The sequence below is a fragment of the Pogona vitticeps genome, chromosome 11, assembly GCF_051106095.1.
Source record: "Pogona vitticeps strain Pit_001003342236 chromosome 11, PviZW2.1, whole genome shotgun sequence".
NCBI lineage: Eukaryota > Metazoa > Chordata > Lepidosauria > Squamata > Agamidae > Pogona > Pogona vitticeps.
The window spans coordinates 737,313-757,541 of record NC_135793.1 but is presented as its reverse complement, the minus strand read 5'-3'; the positions used below and the strand labels follow the sequence as shown (position 1 = coordinate 757,541).

At 47.7% G+C, this 20,229-nt stretch overlaps 1 protein-coding gene across 1 annotated transcript; it reads right to left on the bottom strand.

Moving 5' to 3' along the window:
- Positions 1 to 1,424: 1,424 nt before the first annotated feature.
- On the bottom strand, positions 1,425 to 19,505 carry LOC110074361 (relaxin receptor 1-like). Its single transcript, XM_078380816.1, has 16 exons — positions 17,269 to 19,505; positions 14,983 to 15,088; positions 13,918 to 13,989; positions 13,381 to 13,452; positions 12,671 to 12,742; positions 12,167 to 12,238; positions 11,502 to 11,576; positions 10,860 to 10,931; positions 8,405 to 8,476; positions 8,212 to 8,283; positions 7,723 to 7,794; positions 7,533 to 7,604; positions 4,927 to 5,156; positions 3,251 to 3,661; positions 2,384 to 2,599; positions 1,425 to 1,747 (listed from the first exon to the last, which is right to left on the bottom strand). The coding sequence occupies exons 1-16, from the start codon at positions 17,474 to 17,476 to the stop codon at positions 1,554 to 1,556; spliced, it is 2,088 nt and encodes a 695-aa protein (XP_078236942.1). The 5' UTR covers positions 17,477 to 19,505; the 3' UTR covers positions 1,425 to 1,553.
- Positions 19,506 to 20,229: the final 724 nt, after the last annotated feature.

Genomic DNA, 20,229 nt, shown 5'->3' with positions numbered 1-20,229 from the left:
TGAAAACCCATGTAGTTTACATGCTCTCATTTCCTGCCTGTAAACATGGCTTAAATTTACCCAGGGAGACTGTAGATGCCCCGTGTTTGGTATGAGAGATGGCTGGGCCATTTGTCTCATCGTTCAATGCTTTTGGAATGGGGTGGATGAGGAACCGTACATTCAAGCCCCTAAAAGATAGAGCTATGGGGAAAGGGGTTGAGCAGGATGTGTCCCTGGGGCTTAAGGCCCCCCACCTCTGGGCTAGATGATGGTCATGGGTGGGGAATTAGCATCAATAAGAACTCTTTCTCATGTCACCATTTACTTTGGACTTTCAAGAGCTGCATTCCTTGCTTGTGGAGGTTAATGCTGATTATTCTGATTAATGCTTACTTTCCCCAAGTGAGCAGTCCTGCTGGGTCCTCATCCAAAGAGGCCTCTCTCTCCCACTCCCTGTTCTTGCCCACTCCGTTTCTTCCACTTTCGAGACCGGTGGTTCCCAGCCTTGGGTCCCCAGAGGTTCTTGGACTGCAACTCCCAGAAGCCTTCATCCCTTGCTGGGTTGGCCAAGATTTTGTGAGTTGGTGGTCCAAGAACCTCTGGGGACCCCAGGTTGGGAAGGAACCGCTGTTCAAGAAGTAGAGAGACCACGTCTAGGGCAAGGAAGCCAGTTTGGGATTCATGTGTCCTATGGAACGTCACTCCATACCTGCTCAGGTTCAGATCTCTAGAAGGAGTCTTTTTGCTTTCTCCTGGTTGAATTATTATCTGCTGCTTCCATTGGCCATGGCCGTTTTCAATCACAGAAGAGATCGCCTTGTTCCTCAAGCAGTTTTCAAATCTGTTTACACCAAGGAGCCCTTGCTTGGTCTTCACATTAGAGCAGTGGTGCTCAAGTGTTTCACAGAAGCTGGTCAAGGACTGTTTTTTCACAGTAGTTCTTCCATCCTGCTGTGTCTCTCTTGAGAAAACGAGGGGACTGAATCTAAGTCCTTGCAGGTGGGGGATGGAAATGCACCTCGCGTCTGGTGCTGACCAAGTTCAGTTTTGGGCTGGAGTGTCTTCTTCCTAAGCTGCAAAAAGATGGACCCAGTGGTCCTGGTTTGAAAGCCCAGTCACAGGAGAAGATGTGCGAAGGCAGGTGTGGGGCAGAGCAGCAAAGTTGCAGACACATAAGGCAAACCTTTCACGAACTGAAAATCTGGGGGTGTAAGTGCCACATGTCCCAGGAGATGATCCCTCCTCGCACTGACGAGCTGAAGAGGAAGGTGGCCCAGTCCATGGAGAAATGTCTGCACTGTTTGGCTGCTGTTCTAGAAATTCATTAGTGCTTGCAACCGGACAAAGTCGCCATGGATAAGACTGTGGGATCAGATCGACCCACGTCATTGCATCTTCACTCTAAGCCACAGTGAAATCCAGGGTTTAATCCAGGTGAGGTCTGGGAGGAAGAAATGGAGATGGAAGAGCAGGGACACTGGTCCACTGATTGTACCCAAATTTTGTACTCGCTGTCAAAAGTGGGTGGAGGGGGGGATGAGGCCATAGCTCTCTGCCCCCCTGGCCCCACATCAGATGCTGCAGTTGCTTTGCACAGAGAGCAAGGCAAAACTCCTCATTTGGGTTTCCTGCAGAGACACCCTTTTCTTCCGAAGGAACTGCTTCAGCTTCTCCTGGAAGGAGCTGCTGGTGATGGTGTAGAGGATGGGGTTCAATGTGCTGTTGATGGGTGAGATAAAGATGACGACCCAAGAGGTCACTGTGCCTGTTCGGGAAGAGAGAAGAGGCTGTTCAGTTAATTAAGCACTTTTTCACAAATTACCTGCCCTCGTTTCATCGTTCTTAAATATATACGGCACTTTTAACATAAACTTTGCAATGAATTTCAATCTGCTTTCCTTTTCTTTTTTGGAAAAAAAGAAATGGGCATTACATAATAGCTGGAATCCTGTTGCCGAGCCTAGTAAGTTGCAAGTAGAGTAGTCCTGTTGCATCAATGGAATACATGGAGAGTTGATTCACCAAATCCCCACCCAAATTGCCTCTCTTGGCACTTCCATTGCTTGTTTCAAGAGAAGAGCCAGGTTCTGAGGAGCTGAGCGCTTTGAAGGATTGTACCGGGATCTGTGAACAGCAGACTCTGTCCTCAGTGGACCCTCAATCTCCACAAGAGGAACAGAAGGAAGGAGGAAGGGACTCATGCTCACCTCTCATCACTATATTTCGCATACCTATTTTTCATGGTACCCGAATAAGAGATAACTCTAAGGCTTTGCATTTATTTTCTCTATTGGATGCACGTTCAGGAAGGCAAATCACCATCCTGGGGAGAACACCATGATTTAGCATCTCATGGCAACCACATTCCCAATTCTAAAACCATTACACTGAGGCAGTGCACCTGGAATGTCTACATCCATCAGGGAAAGGAGCTTCAGCACAAAAATGGGGATCCAGCAGAGGGCGTTGGTGAAAACAATGAAGAAGAAGCGCTTGACGATGGCCACCTCCATGGAGAAGACACAGCACTCTGCCGTCCGTGTGGCGGTGACGTGGATGGAGTAGAACATGCTTGTGTAGGCAAACACAATGATGACAAAGGCCACCAGGTTCAGACCTGAAGGCGGGAAGGGAGAAAGAAGAGGCCAGATGTTCCCAAGAGCTTTTTGGAGGGAGGGAAGAGTTTTCACCCACCCCCCTACATTTTGTGAAATTCTTTGGCTAAAGTAGAAACACATCCCATAACCTACTGACATCAACTCTGCACCTGAGGGATATTAACTAGCTGTGTCTGGTGCCGTCTTTGCAGTGTTCACAACTGCTTGATTCAGTTAGAGGCTGTGCAAAGGGTATTGTTTTCTGATAAAGCTTTTGAACATCCTGCTATCTGTATAACCATGGCACCATGCAACTGTGAGAAAAGTGCATAAAATTTGTCGCCAATCCTGCTTCTGCACAAGTTAGTCTGAAGAGGTAGATTTTGAAAACCAGACAGACAACCACCATATTTGCTCCCAGAAAGCACAGCAGCAGAGGGAATGCATGTGTCCTTTTCAATAGCTCACAGCCTTCTCCGTTTAACAAATTATCCAGTATTCAAAACAGGAAGCACTGGTGTCATTATTTATGGCTTCATTTTTGCATTCACGACAGTCCATGCAAGCTCTCAGAAGGCCTCAAGGCCAAGAGCCTGGGAGCTGGACCCAGCAAAGTAGCCCACCCCTTAGCACCACCCTTAGGATGGGAAGGGGAGCATCTGGTACCTTACCCAGGAAGATCCCTGTGGAATATCCCCGGGCCACTGGGCTCTCGGCCTCGTCAGAATGGAGGGGGAAGCACACCCCGTTTCTGCCATAGTAATTCCCAAACAACTCCTTGCTTGAGAAAGGCACCACAGTGAGCAGGAAGCCGACGATCCAGAGGGTGGCCAGGGTGGAACACGCCCGCTTCTTGCTGGCCCCATAGCGGCTGAAGGGGAAGACGATGCACAGGTACTTCTCCAGGGTCATGTAGGTCAGCAGCAGGATGGAGACCTCAGAGGAGAGCATGGCCAGGGACCCCACCAGATGGCACCAGAGGCTTGCCTTCCAGGCCTGGGCGTGCTTGTTGTACTCGCCTGAAAACTTGAGGTCAAAAGCCCCCACAAAGAAGAGATAGATGCCCATCAAGCAGTCAGCACCTGGGACAGAGGCAATGGGTGCAATCAGATCACTTTCTGTCTGGAGTGTTAACAGCACCCTCGGGTTCGCTCTGCTTCTGGTTCACCAGTGACCTGACAACTTATCTGGGATCACAGATCAGTCTAGCCCTGCTCCATTTCGAGTGGGCTGAAGAAACCGAGGACACAACACAGGTGGAGGGAAGGGTGGCTTTCAAGAGTCACACCTTGAAATCACCTTTTCTGTTGTGATCCAGCAAGATCTTTAGGTTGCCATCTTATCACACTCAAAGAGACACGTATTATTTCCTTCATAATCTGTTGCTCTCCTTCAGCCCAACCTCGGTTCAGAGTGCTTGATGACAATAACCAACCGCCTTCTCAATTGCACCCTAGGGATGGGTTTTTGAAAAGCATGCCCCACAAAGTGAGCCAAGAATTAAGATGCGGGAGGAATAAAACATGCTAGGCCTGTTCCTTTGTAAGACGATCATTATTGGGCATTTGGACGTCTACCTGTGTGGGGAGGCAACACCTAAAGAATCAAGCCCCTGAAGGATCCTGACATTTCTCAGCTGGAGGAGCCCTCCAGGGTCATATAACCTTGCACTCCAGAACGCAGCAGGGAAGAAGAGTCACCCAGCCCCACAGCGCCTGGACCCGAAGAGAGTTTGGAGCCCAAGCTTGTGCATGACAAGGACAGAGGGGGCCACATCAGAAGAAGAGTCGGGGCCCCTTCCCATTCCACAAAAATGGAGGAGGGCGAAGGTACAAGACCAGTTTGAGGATTCAAGGCAAGCGACTTGCCTTCAGAGGAGGACTGCCCAGGAGAAGCAGCCTCCTCTAGAATAAATAAGGAGTTCAAGACCAGTGGTTCTTAACCTTTGTTACTCAGATGCTTTTGAACTGCAACTCCCAGAAACCCCAGTCAGCACAGCTGGTGGTGAAGGCTTCTGGGAGTTGCAGTCCAAAACTCCTGAGTAACCCAAGGTTAAGAACCAGTGTTCAAGACCACCACCAGGCCAATCCCTTCAGGCTGAGTCTCGGAATGCAAGGGCTCAATTTTCTGCCCACTTGTTACAGGTTACAGAGAAGGATCAGGTCTGCACCATGCCTGGCTGGGCTGCACCACTGATCTGATATGATTTCAAGCCCCACCACCACGGAGGGAAGCTGCTGGCTTGGGTGTGGGGCACCATGAAGCTCCTGGGATCTAGGGATGCTAAGGCACCTTTCTCCTCTCTCCATTTCCTCCCCCTCCCTTGCTCCCTCCTCCTTGAGCTCACAGCAGAGAGACTTGATGGCGATGGTGTGTTTGGTGCTTTCATTCACAATGAAAGATCGAGTGAAGATGACAAACAGGTTCCCAAAGCAAGTGACGAAGGCGACGACCCAGACAAAGACCCTGAGGAGGAGGCTGGCCAGGAGGTTCTCGAAGGAGGATATCCCATCCGTGTTGGGCTTGCAACTCCGGGTGCGAGGGGCGAAGCTGCAGTACTGGAACTTCTTGAAATAACTGCCAGAGACAAGAAGGGGGGCCTTGTTGTGATGCCGCACGTTCAGTCTATCTGGAGAACTCAATGCCTGGGAGGTGGTGGCTCGTCTTCTAAGAATCACTGTTTGGGGAATTATTTCCTTAAAGCAGTGGTGTCGAACTGTGGCCCTCCAGATGTTCTTGGCCTTCAACTCCCAGAAATCCTGGCCAGCAGAGGTGGTGGTGAAGGCTTCTGGGAGTTGAAGTCCAAGAACATCTGGAGGGCCACAGTTCGACACCACTGCCTTAAAGTATCCTTCTCTTTCCCCCCTTGCCCCTCATCTCACCTAACTCTCAACTGTGTCTTGCAACTGGGTTTTGGAGTGAGTTTGGGACATGCATCCTGTGGAATCCACCTGGCCCCACCCTTATCTCTGTACAGACACAGATAGAGCTTTAGAACACACTAGGTTTCCAGATTGTCACCATCTATCTCAGACGCGGAGGGAAGGTGAGGTAGTGGCAACACAATCACACTGGGGGGAGGGGGAATAAACAAACCATCCATTTTGGAGTACTACCCAAGACATGTGCACACAGGGCTTCTGGATAAGACTTAGGTTTGGTGAGATCTTTCCTCCATGTCCTTCCCCAGCTGCCTGTGTCCTGTCTGGATCTCTGTCTCTTTCCAGGTTCACTCTGAAGAGCTCTGAAGCGGCTTCCTTTGCTGCTGATTACCAGGCAGGATCTATGAGAGATCATCTTGCACCATAAACGCCTGCCTGGAATCTGAGCTCATCCATGGAGGCCTGGTGGCACGTCCTGCCTCCCCAAGAGTCTGGGCTGTGAAAAGCACGAGGCCAGGCTGTGTGTGTCACGCTGCTGATTGTGGATCTCCCTCCCAGGGCTGGCCTGCCTGGCACTCTCGCCCCAAGGAAGCCTGTTGAACTTTCAAGGGGCAACCGGAACGGAATTATTCTAAAAGGCCTTTAGTTTTAAAGATGGGTTTGAAATGGGCTTTTGGAGAATGTGTTGTTATTTTTTAAAACTCTGCTTAGATTGCACTTTTAATTATTTTGGTCCGTTGCATTTTTGTGCCAGGAATATGTCACAGGAGTGGAGAGGGTTACACTGAGCAGCTGCATCACCTCTTGAGAATGCTGGAAAATGGCAGGGATTTGTTAAAGTTAAGGTACAGCAACAGGAGGGAAAAGAGGTAGCAAATGCTCACAAAGTCCGCATGGCTAAACAGGGAACTTAGGATTCATGTGGCGATTCTATGCAGTGCTCCAGAACAGAATAGACGGCATCTCATTAGCCCTTGTTTTCATTCCAAATCAGAAAAACAAATATAAGCCCTTTTTCTCATAAGGCATTTAATGGCCACTGCTCAGAAGAAGGGAATTGTCATATGTTTAATAGGCAGGCAAACAAACAGTGGGGTAAGAAGAGAATGTAAGGAAAGGCTTAATAAATTGGTCCTGGCAGGGCTGTTATTCATAGTGATTGTGCAATGAAACATCCTGTCAGTTATAGTGCCGATTAAGAAGGCAGCCAAATACACATCATCTAACAGTTCACATCAGTGCAAGTATAAACCACATGGAATCCATGTGGCATCAGGACAGCAGAAATAGTTCTCCCCTATTTCTTTTTTCATGCAAAATACATGGTTCTCTGTCAACCAAATAAATTACTGCAGGAAAAAAAAAGCTTCAGCATTTTTTTCCTTTTAGTAACATTTGTGAAAATGCAAAAAAAAAAAAAATCCACAAGAACCTTTGTAATCAGACTCAGGAAAAGAAAAATCTCTTTCTCTCTTAATTTTTTTTTCATTCTCATTTGTAAGAGTGAAAGAAGGTAAGATTTCCATTCCTATGACATCCGAACAGTAACTGCACCTGTACAAATGTTGACATTAAAGATGGGCATGAATTAAAAAATGAATCACCAAATTCATTCAAAAATTGCTACTTTGTTGATTTGCATTTGTCTGAATTCATGCCTCCTGATGAATAAGAATCAATTTTTAGTGATTTTTTATTTGTCACTTTGTTGGGCTATAAAACAGCCCTCCAGGTACCTAGAGATATCATAATTACAGGGAAGTGTCCTCTGACCCTTCTCTACAATTCTTCCAGGGTTGATGAAGATCAGGTTTCAGATCTCCAAGTTATATGCTCACGAAGAGGGCCTCCCCAGCAAAGTTGACCCCTCCCCCGCAGGTACCTAGAGACACCAAAATCAGAGAGATCCTTCCCATGACTCTCCTCTACAATCCCTAAGTTTGATGAAGATTGAGATTCTCCAAGCCAGCTGTTAAAGGGAGAAGATCAATTAGACAACTCTATAAAGATGTGGCTGGTGGCCCTACTTGGTCACCTTCCTTCTGTTGCCTTCTCCTTCCCATTGACTTACATGTGAGACAGATTAGTGAGTTCTTCAAACATGCGGTTCTGGATGTTTGGGATCTCTAAGCCCTCCAAGCTCCTACAAAAACAACATGAAAAACAAGATGATCAAGGAGGTTCAGCCACCCCGAATGAGAAGATTAAGGAGGGGGACCTCACCCCACCCTGCTGGGATTTCTGCTGTTTGTGGAACTCACAGAGAGCGCAGATGCGGTACATGGTCAAATTCATCTGGGTAGATCTGGTCCAGAGGATTGTGTGAAATGTTCCTGCAAGGAAAAAAAGCAATAGCATGGAAGGGGCAGGTTTTGGAGAAGATCTAACAACACTCAGCGCCGGTCAGCATTCCTCATCTCTCAAAGATGAATAATCAGTTCATTAGCACAGAGACATTATTTTATTGGCCAAAGCTGATATTTCCAAAACCTCCTTTTTCTCTTTTTTTTCCTTTCTTTTCTGCTTTGGGTACTCTTGAAACACTTTCATATGTGAGTTTTAAGGTCACAGGGATACATAAAGCATCCATAAGTCGGAATGGCGGGGAAACGAAATGGGAAAAACATATGCTTAGATTGTTCAAAGCCATCTAATTAATTACAGAAATACTTCTCAGGAATCCTGACTCTCATTTTAATGTGAGGGCAGATGGTAGTTCCACTAAGAAGAGGCCAACATCTTGTACATACAGCTGTTGTAGTGCATGCAGGCCCCTCAAAGATGTCGGGAGAATCTCCTTAAGTTTGTTGGAAGACAAGTCACTGTTGGAAGAGAAGGAAAGAAGATGGAGGGTTATGAAGGTGGATCTGGCCCCTTGGGATTGTTCTGCCACCTATAGCAGTGTTCCAGTCTTTTTAGGGAGGGTGCACTAGAAATACTTACAGTTCCACAAGCTTTTCAAGGGCAGAGAATGTCCCATCCTCAATCCACTCAATTTTGTTCCTGTTGAGAACCCTGGAGGATTAAGGTTTGGAAAAGGTAGCTGTGTTAGCCTGGGCAAGCATATATTTGGGTTTTGCCTGATATCCTGGAGAATTAAGGCAAATGAAAGTAAGACTCCTGCTTGCATCATCCATCCATGTCTACCTTTTTTTTAAAAAAAATATGTAAATAGCTTAAAACAAACATGCAACAATAACAGCAGGATTTGAAGGCTGAGAAGGAGTGTCCCAAAATGCCAGTTGCAAGCAGTTCTAAAGGATCAAACCCAGGCCCCAACCCAAAACAAGCAAGTGATCATTCTTAGGGATCCCTTGGAGTCATGAATGTTGCTCCTTGTCTTCCTCCTCCTCCAAATAAACAGATGAACCGTAAGTGGTTGGAGGGATGAAAGAAGTCAGAAGCTGATGTACAAAGCCTCGATGCGGGGGATGTATTCCGATCATAGATTTATGGAAAGACCTCTGGCTCAGATAAACAGCCAGGATGGAGGAATCCAAACCTTGGCTAGCCCCTTCTCATTATTTAGACTGCTTTGGTCCTCTAAGTTTTGGTTAATCCATCAGATTCAGCAGTGAAATTAAAAATGGGGCAATGGAGGAGAGCCATGCCCCATTCTACACAGAGCAGCCTCGTCTGCTTCATCTCCCTCGTAAAACTGTCATGGGTGCAATGTCACTGGCAGGATCTGTTTACCCTTCCCTCTTGCCTTGTTTATGCTTCCATGAGGTTGACACAGAGAGGTTTTCGGATTCAAATTTCCCATCAAAGCTCAAGAACTCGTCTTCCTGCCTTGATGTTTGCGCCACACTGATGGGAAGGAGGCTTTTGCCTTGGTTTGGCGACCCTAAAATGGATTTTGATCCCCCAGTTTCCCTATTGTTCCTCCGCACATTTTGAAAGCAACACCCATATCTATGACTGGGATTAGAAGGAAGCAGGAAGGACTGAGCTGTTTTCCTTGGGCTCCCTTCTCTCCTGGCGCACTCTTTCTGGAGTGTGACAAAACCTGGAGAAATCAGGATGTTTGTCCTGGAGAAGAGAAGCCACATGATGCCCGGCTTCAGATATCGGAGTGGTCATCTTTCTGGAAGACAGAGGAGACTTCTTTCCACTGCCCTGGAATGTAAGACCCATACCTGTGCCTCCAAATCACAGGAAGAAAGAGGAATTCCAAGAAAAGCTTCTTGGTGGGAAGAGCCAGGAAACAATCTACCTTGGAAAGAAGCAGAGTGGCTTTTCCTAGAGGTCTTTAAACAGAAGTTGGATGACCGTCTGTTAGAGATGCTTTGGCTGTTGATTCCTGCATGGGCAGGCCCCTCTAGATGCCCTTCGTGGTACCTCCTCACTCTGCAGTTCTAGGAGTCTGTGAATAGAGGCCCCGCAACCTTGCGGTGTCTTCTCTGAAATTAACTCAAACACTTCTATTTCCACCTCTGTCCGGATGAGCTGCAACCTTAGCCCTTTAAACTGATCACCCCCGGGTGGAAACGGGTAATCCCTGGATCTCAAGGTATCAGCCCACAGCACGTGGCAACTCATTTCAGCATGTGGCAAAAGAGCTGTAAATCTTTGCCAACCCTGGACCAGATCTTTATAGACGTTGGTGCTACCCTGCCTTCCTTTGCTGTGGAGTAAAAGCCTCTTTAGAAATAAGCAGGGGAAGACAGGTTGAACTACACAGTCCATGCCTCACGTCCTCTCTCCCGTGGAAAATTTGTAGTCGGTGTGCAGGGATAGTATACACGTGCGAAACAAGTGTCCTGAGCTTTCTCTGAAGGAGGCACAACCATCATGTTAGGAAAAACAGAATCCAGGCGAGGGCTGCACATTCTCCAGAAGAACCTCTTGCCTCTGTCAGATGCTGGAAATAAAGTTTCAATGCAGGTCCCATAAATGAAGCCATGAAAGATACTTGGAAAGACTTGGATTCAACCCAAAACAGGCGGATGGAGAGAAAATGCAGACCTCATTCCAGTGAGTTGCCATCTAACACATTAATAGCGGCTCTTTTTTCCCTGACATTAGAAAATATGCGAGTTGGGTGGTATACTGTGGAAGGGGGGGGGAGTGGTGCATCAAATGTTCCCACCACCACCACCACTTTTCCCTTTGCTAATCAAAAGGCCATTGGAGCTGCGATGGAGGGGCCAGTTGGCGGTTTCTGAAACTGCACACCACTTGCTTTCCCAGGTGCTGAGGAAGGCCCTGAGTTGTCAACCAGCACAACGGCCCTCTGCCAAGGTTGCTTGGTTGGGGTTGCTTGGTTGGGCCAAAGGAGATCCTTTTGGGGAGCAGAATTGGACCTAAGTACAGTCTTGATGGGTTTAGTGGAGAATCTGATCCCCAGTCATCAGTGCTCAGGCCACCAAAAGAAGAAGAAGAAAGTTATACGCACAAAACTGTGAGCTCACTGCATCCACGGAAATCATCACGTCGCAGAGCACGGAGCTGGTTTCCCTCCAGATCCCTGCATGGGGTAGGAAAGAGCAACAGGTAGAGGCCGTGAACCCATCCGTCTCTCTCTAACACAGAATCGTTTCTCCTTAACCCTGAATGTGTGTGGCAAGGAAAGGCCGCACACTCAGACAGCAGGGAGCCTCACGGCATACGTCAAGGACTAAAGGCGCAGTCAGATGGCTGGAAAAGTGCGTGCCTGATCACACCAGAAAGGGTCATTTTAAAGGGGCCAAAGCCGGCCCCAAATAGTAGGTATCAAAAAGGTCCAAATTGGGCACAGATGAGGGTCAGGCTGGAGCATGGGTCCTCATGCCCAGAGCAGTTCAAGCTTCAAGCGATTTTCCTATGGGATCACATCCTAACCTATTTTATTTGGCATGCGCTGCTGCACACTGGAATTCCCACAGGGACAGAAGATACCCCCCCCCAAAAAAAAGGTCCAGTCAAGGTGTTATTTAATATCTGCCTGAGTAAGGGTTAGGCTCTTTCTGGTAGATCCAGCTCTGTGGAATTCAATGGACCGTTTGGGGCCCAGATGCCTCTCCTCCCAAAGTCCAGAGGAAACGTGGGAAAAACTTACAGCCAGTTCAGTTTCGGCATCTGTGTGCACATCGAATCCGCGGGCATAGCTCTCAGGGAATTGTTATGAAGGCCCCTAGGACAGAAGCACGAGAGAGAGAGAGAGAGAGAGAGAGAGAGAGTCATCATTGATTAGTTTAGTTAAACCAAATTAACATGATTAAAATATTTACTAATCGCTTTATGTACATATACACAGAGCACTGTGATAACCCTGCGCAACCTTTCCAATAATTAAGAGTTCTGGAAAACTTCCATGCTTGCTCATCATTGTGAAACTTAATTAAATTTAATAATGGGTTTGGCCAGCCCTCCTTCCTGGAGTTTGCACTGTTCTTCTAACAGAGGTAGTTCAAAACTACTGTACCTCTGTTTTGCTATCCATGAGGAGAGCACCCTGACCCCGGGACAGACCTGCTCACCTTTCTTGGAAAACTTTGTGACTTCTTGCCATACAGGCAGGACTGAAAGGATGAGTCTGGTTCACATTTATTTATTTATTTACTTATGTGCTTTGAAGCGAATGTCCAACCCAAAGATTCTTCCCAGTGAAACTCTTTTTGTTTGTTTCTTTGTTTGGTGGTGTTTTCCTCTTTTTTTGAGGGGGAAGCAGATGCATGCTGCACAGAGGTTTGGACAATCTCCATGTATTCCTTCCATACTTACAGAAATATGAGGGATTTGAGCCCCACGAAAACAGATGGAAGGATTTTGGTTATTTTATTGTTATCCAGAAGTCTGGAGTGGGAAAGAGAAAAAACAGAGGTCAACATGCTGACCCAAAACAGAAGGTAAGTAAAACTATCTGGTTTATGGGAAGAGGGTGGTGGTCTAGGGCTGAGGATAACGTAGGTGGAACAACTGAGGCATCAACATTTAGAGGCCACAAAAGTCCAGAGATAAATCTGCTAGTGAGCATTAGGAAAATTAATGGCAACACCTCCTGGCCCGACACACTCCCCCCCCTTTTAAAAAGTGTAAATTTTCTCTTTCTTTCAGGAGGATCCCATATTCACCTCCTCCTTTTTTGTGGTGGGTGCTCCTACCCTTAAAAAGGGTCCTCCTTCCATCTTACAAACAAGACCCTGGCTATGAGCAGCCGAAGAGAACCGCGTCCATGAAGATCCGCCCGTCCTCCCTTTGTGGCCAGCCACAGAAATATGAACTTACAGCCACTGGAGACTGTGCAAGTCCTGGAAGGCCTGGGGCTGCAGATCCGTGATACTGTTGGACCCGAGGTACCTGGAACGAACATACGGGGATGGGGAGGGAATGGATGTGCTCCGTTCAGTGCAATCGATGTCCAGATCTCAGTCTCCTTCTTGACCATTCCTAGGTGAAACGGCCTCATGGAAGCAACCTTCCAGCATCCGTTCCTACATGCCTGATTCAGGTCATCAGGTAAAATGCCTGATCGGGAACCAAGATTTGCTGTTGTTTTTACAGCAGACGACTCAGCTATTTTGCTGAGCCGAAAGAAAGAAACCTTGCAAAATGAAAATATGACAAAGGAACTGAGCAACGAGGAAACATCTACCAAAGGCATGCTTACCCTCTCTTATTCTTTTATGCATCCATAACGAACATATGGCCTCTCATATATATGTTGCGTTGCAACACACATGAAACTTGACATTAATCATTTTTAAAACAAAAAAAAATGGGAGGAAGCATGTAGCAGAGACCCACACCCTGACACCTCTCTTCATGCCAAAATCTTCTTCTTATTCCACTATTTGGGGACACAGCACACGCTAGTCCAAGGGGATCCGTTCCCGGGGAAGGGGTGCCTGGTCTTGTCTTGTGTTTCGGGCCTCCTCAGCCCCAACCAGCGTCGCCTGCCTTCTCCATTCCTGTCCCCCCCAATTCATTTCACTCACAGCCTCCGCAGCTTGACAAGTCCAGAAAAAGTGGTGCTAGATAGGGTCTGGATCCCGTTTTCTTGCAAGAAGCTGTTAAAAGAAGACATATTGTTTAGGATGACCAACCGTGCTCAGTCATAACCTTGCTGGATCTGAGGGGGGGAACAATCACAGGTCTCTTGTCAGGACAGGAGACAGGAGACCCAGAAGGTCCTCCTTGGTACGGGCGGGTGGGTGTTGAGGCAAAGCTTCACAGTATTTTGTATGTCCCCATTCGTATTGGTCCACCGCTATGTATTTTCCTTGGAAAGTGTCATCTTGACAAAACTCTCTGTCGTGGGTCAGATTATCCTCCAGGCCTGAACCAGGCTGCTTGGTGCACCTTGGTGGCCTCAATAGGCTTGGACATGGTCACGACCTCTTTGTGAAGAAGGAGAGGGAGGAAAGAACCCCAAGTCTTCTAAAAGGCAGAGCTCGGTTCCAGAACTCCTTTCCCTTATGCATCCCCTGTTCATGGACAGAGACCAAGAACCCACCTCCCCGAGAGATACTCACAGGTACTTGAGTCCACTGTATGCGAGAAACTGGTAGTCCAGTAGTGAAGAGATCCTGTTTTTCTTCAGGTCACTGCAAACAGAAGGAATGAAGAGAGGAAGGCCAGCCTTCGGTAGCTGATGGCTGCATCTCACAACAAGATGGATAATTGACTGACAAGTTGATTGAGATTTCTGGCGCCCCTCCCAGGGTTTTGTAACTATCAATTACTCAGGAGTGATCTACCAGTCATTCCCTCCCTCGGTTGTTGCTCTGGAGCCTTGCTGGAGCCCACCAAGATGGGAAGGGCATGTAAGCCCATCAGCCACACACACTGTCTCTGGGTGATTGTGGCTGGCCCTCTTCATGATGGGTCTAGTGGAGAGTCAAACCACTAGCTCAGCACCCCAGGCTCTCCAACCTGCTGAGCTAGACCAGCAGTAAACTAGGATTTGGATCTGGACACAGATCTCCATGTAAAGCTACAGCTCTCTCAGGAGCATTTCTAGGTGTCACATACATTCAGCCTGCTTCATTTATATTTTGGATGTGCCCCTGAAGTACGTAGACAAGATACCCAGAGGATGCTTCTGCACCATCCGAGTCCGAATCAATCCTTAAGCATGAGATTATCCAGTATGGAAGACAGATCAGGTCGCAGGGAAGTGGTTTTTGAGAGAAGTATGGGCTTCATTGCCAAAACGTGAATATCTTAGTGACACTGCTGGATTCAGAAAAGCCACCAGTGCCATTTCAGAGCCCTAATCTGGCCAAAGCAGAGCACTTCCAGTTTGCACAGATTTCAAGGGTACAGTTGACCTCATCCTGTTCCATTTCTTAACAGCTCCCAGAAGACTCTTCTCCTGTGCAGCTGAGATGGCCACCCACAGTTTAAACTTCCAGATCTTATTCAAAATAATCAACTGCCTTCTGAACACAGGTCCTCATCTCCTGATCTGTAGCCGGCCACTCTATCCCTAGATGGCATTAATGCCTCACTGATGGAATATCTGAGCTCTTCTGGTGTGTTTTGGCTGCGCTTGGCCTTACAGGGGAGGCAGGGGCCTGGGGCTCTCCAATACTCACAGCTCGGTCACGTTGGATAAACCCTGGGGCACCGAGAGGAGGTCCTGGCTTTGACAGCGCACGGCAGTCCCTGAACACATGCATTCGGTTGGGTACCAGCTGAGGGCTAAGAGGAAAGACAGAGCGACTGGTCAAAAAGAGAGACTTGTGCCAGGCATCTGGGAAAGCAAGTGGATAAAGGCAGCGGTCAAGAGAAACCATTCAGGCAACCCTTCCGCTTGTGAGCTGGAGAATGAAGGGCAAGCCAAGATCTCTGTCCCTTCTATTTCATGGATCCCCCTTCCTGGCCAGCAATCTGGAGAGTAAGATGGGTGATCAGGAAGCTTCACAGAGGAGGCAGTGAAATGTCAATCCCTCCAGAGATGCATTTTCAGAGCCCCAGAGTATTTAAAAATCAACACGTAAACAGAGCCTGCTGTTTCTTCCTGATGATGACCAATTGCCAAAAAGGAGGGGAAAGGCAAGCTAAATGACGTCTTCCAAAGGTGTGAAGGACCTGAGGGGATAATCATACATGATGCACTGCTGAAGCCAGCTCTGCTTCTAGTTGTGAAGGTGCCCACTGGTTTCTTCTGACCCGCTAGGAGCTCTCCCACATGTGTGCCATTTGATTGTGTCCTAAAAATGGTATTACTGAGAAAGTCGGGCTGTGGTTCAGTAGATCACGCCTACTCTATTTACAGCCACAAGTAAATATGATTGTTTTGCAAAAGTAAGCCTTTCTGTCTCCCTTCAGCAGCGGCTTTTATTCTCTGTTGGAGCTGAATGTCGGCCACTTCTTTTCAAAAGCAAAGTACCGTTCTTGTGGGTTGTTCACACATGCACAAGGAAAAAAACAACATAGAAAGAGAGGCCCTGGAACAGCAGTGACAAAACACTTTGCACACACCTATTTTGAGTAGAATACCAGAGTTTTTAAAACATGTTTTTATGGACAAAATGCAAAGGGGAAAGAAATTCATTTTCTTCAAATGCTGCTGGTGAGCAAAAGCAAACCCTAGGTGTCTTCACTGTTGAGCAAAATCTTGATGGGGTGTCTCAGTGCCTTATTTTCATTGCTGACAAGAAAATTTGTGGCCATCATTACACCCTTAATTGGAGTGAGCTATCACACCACGCTGCATAATGTTTGACTCTCTGTGGTAGCAACCCAGAAGTATTTGTGGAATGGAATTAAGCGTTTACCTCTTCTAGTATGATCATTCCTTATTCCAATCCAGACTAATCATCTCTTAAGATGCCTCCTAATTTTGTTTAATTTCATCTAGCTTTTTGTTTCTGCCATCAGCCCTCTTCGCTTCCGTCCTCATCACTGCTGCCCTTTCTTTGACGTGGGTGCCAGCTGTCAATGAATCAGAGGAGAGGTTCCTAAGTGCTGTCTTTCCTTCAAACCCTCCCTGCACCTCTCTGGAAGGAAATGTGCTGCAACCTCTCCAGTGGGATGTCTCAGGGAGCCTGGCTCTCATTCCTGCTTCCCTGCATCGCTGTAAGGACATTGCATGCCATGAAGATCCACGTATACACCTGCACATGGTGCGGGCTTAGGGTAACATGATGTGTGATGAGGTCTTCGTTGATCTAAGCATGCTGCTTTGCCAAAAAAGACACACAAGCAAAGCACCTGGCAGACCTTTGTCTCCTGTGAAAGACTACGGTGGCTGTTGTTTTGAAAAGAAAGACTCTCCGTGACAGCCCAGGCTACGGGCAGGGACATGAAAGGCATGCTTAAGGGGACAAAGAGCACGGCTGCAAAAACGTACTCACTGCAGTTGGTTTTGTCCTTTCTGGTCCTGTTGCCACTGCCAAGGAGCCTTTCATGCAAGAGGATGGGCCACCCAATGTCATTCACTACGAGAGAGGATTTGCGTTCGGTTACAAGGATTTCGTGCGCCTGAGAGCCCTCTCCCTGCTTGACACTTAGTCGTATGAGCCATTGGGATCGGGACCAGGAGCTGTGGCTGGCACGCCAGAGCAGGCCTGGGGAGAGCCACGTTCTCCTTCTCAGGCAGCCACCAAGACACAAGAGCCCGAGGTGTCCCTTTCAGGAAGCTGCCCTACCCACGGGCCTTTGGGTTGATCTTCTCTTCCTTCTTCAAGTCTTGCGTCGCTACACTGTGCCTTGGAGGAAACTCCAGCTCATTTTGAATACAGGGCACAAAAGCAGAACAGGGCAGCATTTGCCCTTGTGAGACCCCCCCACCCCATTTCCCCCCACAAAATGGAAAGGTCTGTGGCCGCTCAAACAGAGAGACCTGAATTGCAGTGTAATAACAATAACGAAGTTACCACAGTTGTCCTCATCAGCTCCATCGCTGCAGTCCTGCACCCCGTTGCAGTGTAGATGCTGGGGTAAGCAGGCCGTCCCGTTGTTGCATGGGAAGGTCCCCAAGGAGCAGTTGCCGTGGGTCAGGCCGGGATCAAGCAAGCAACCTAGCAAATGGAAAATACGAAGACAGCAAAGGAATGATATTATTGCTGCCCCCAAATATTTCATCTATGTCCCCTGGATGTAACAGGAGAACTTCTAGTAACCATGGGGGCAAGCATCAGGAATGGCCTTGGTCAACATTTTCAGGGGTCCAGAGATCTTACAGAAAGCCATCACAGAGATAGGTTTGATCTTCCAAAAAAATAAGTGAGGACTTTGAATCTACTTTCTGTGAATTTAATTCTGTCCCTCAGAAAAAAAAAAGGGGGGGGGAATCTATCTGCAGTGGCCTAAGAAACAAAATACAAACCTTAAAAAATACATCTGTAATAAAAAATGAACAAATGGCAAATGCCACTTTCGCCAAAGATTATCAAAGGTTGCCAGCCGAATCTTTCTATTGCTTCCAAAGTGTGTGTGTGTGTGTATGTGTGTGTTAGAATTAAATAGTGCACAGGTGGTTTTGGCTGCCCAAATGACCTCTCCTTGTCTATTTTGTTTCACTTGATCTTCTATTGTGATCAACAAGGGTGATTTTTTCCTTCGCTTCTCCCCCCCCCCCGCGCGCTGCCTACTCTTGCAGCTGCTGCACCAGAGTGCATGCACCTGCTTTCCCACCCATGTGCTCTCAAGACAACATCCCTGTAATGCAGACCTCCAGAAGCTGGTAGGGTGGGTGGAGAAGAGAAACTCAAGCCCATCACCCAAGCTAAAGGACACCGAGAGGGGCGAAAGGAAGACAGTGGGGCTGTCAGGGATGTTGCCATGGTTGCGGCTGCGATGTGCTGTCAGGTTGCTTCTGATTTATGGCAACCTGATGAAGGAGTTTTGCCAACAGCCTAACAGGGACAGTAGCCAGAGATTATAGGTTGGTACACAGAGATCATTGAAGCAGCAGAGTTCAGGTGGAGATGAAGAGCTAGCTGGGACCGTTCTAGCTGCCAAGGCGCACCTGGGAGCAGGGATGAAAGGAAACCAGCTTCTTATATTCTTTAAACAAACCATAGTTTAGTGTTGCATTGTGTTCAGTGGGATGGAGAAGCAGTAATCTCTCTTGGGGGTGAATCGCACACCATGAGCAAACAGTGTGGGTATTTTGAAGTGAAAACAGAGGGGAAAGAGTATAATTTGGGATGTCAGGAGGCTTTCTGGCCCCCTAGCGATTTGCCACACATGACTGACAGGCTGAGGTCAGCATCCGTGGAACCCGAATAGCAGCAAAAGGTAGATGTCAGCCCAGCCTTTGTAGATCATGGAAAGGGCTTGTGGAGCTCAGCAAATACCTGGGATCATAATTAAGGTGGGAGAGAGAGAGAAAAAAACATCCACTAAATTGACTAAAGTCTCCCTGCTGTGAATCTTTCCTAGCTGCAGGTAGGACATTTTTCCACATTTACTCTAAATTATGACCCAGCAGTCCAGCAGCTTGGTCAATCTCTCTTAGGGAGAGCTGGAAATAAACACCAGAATTCTTCAGCTGCCCTGAGAGGTCAAAAGCTCCCTCCCACCCGTTCCTTTCAGATTTACTGATGTTTGTATCTGGAATTTTTTTGTTCTTGGTTCTTGTGTGGAAAGGAGGGACACGGAGAGTTCAGGTCCTAAATCCCAGTTAAATCTACAGGAGTTAAATCAACTTAATGCAAACCACTTAAACTATTTGGAACAAGTGTCTGGTTCTCACTCCAGTTAATTGTTCTCCAAATGCTGGAGCTGACCCATAAGCACTGGAAGGCTGGACCATAAAGAACCGTGAAGTCACCCTCTGAGCATCTTTCTCCGGCCATTTCTATATTTAAAGGAACCATTCCAGGCCTTTTGTCCAGAAACGCTTCCAAAGTGGCCTCAGGAAGACTCATGTCCCTCAACATCTTCTCGAGCTGACAATCTGCTAGAAGAAGGGTGCAAATGGAATAAGGAGGCACAAGAGACATGACATGCAATGGATGGGAGTCGAGGAAAAACGAACCCCTGGGCATATCATGAGTGGAGATGGTTCAGGAGGCCTGCAGGAAAATGCTCTACCTGAGGGGGTGATTTGTTTGGGGTGGGAAGGGGAGAGTACCTAAGAAACCAGGGCGCCCAGGAAACATAGGAAGACTTCTGGGGATGGTTGGGCATCAGAAGGGTTGCAAGACTTCCAGGCCCCTTGGCTGTGCATGAAGCAGAAGCTGGAGGGATAATAAGGAGGGTTTGGGGCAAAAGGCAGGGAGGCTCATAGGTCTTCATACAGTTTTAAAGCAGACTTTGGTCACCCTCGGCTATGTGAAAGAGCACCAAGATCTGCACAAAGAATTCAAATGACTGGTGCTTTTCTGCTCTCTCTCTCAGGGCTGTCTCTCCCACACATCAGGGTCTGCATTGACCCCCATTTAAAAAAAAAGGGGGGGGGGAAATGACACCAAAAACAGAAGAAGAAAAAACCATGCAGTTCATTCACCCATTCCCTCGGGAGCCATAAAATTCATTCTTTGCATCCTTCTGCTACAACAGAAGCCAGCAGAAGGCTAACGTGGCAGGTTCCCCTGAAAATGATGGCTGAAATCTGGGTCGCACACCGTGCGAAGAAAAGGCCGGTTGTTACTAGGTGTTGTCGCATTGCTTCTGGCTTATGTTGGCCCAGAAGAGTTGGTGAAGTTTGAGAGACGTCTAAGGAGTGGTTTGCCATGGCTACACATCCACCCCAATTCTGCAATGGAATTGGGATTCGAACCCAGGCCTTCTAAGTCCCAGCTCGGCTCCCCGTCCCCTAAAATACACTGGCTCGACCAAACCTAACACTGATGTCAGCCACCTGCTAGAGCAGCAGTCAAGAGTGAGAC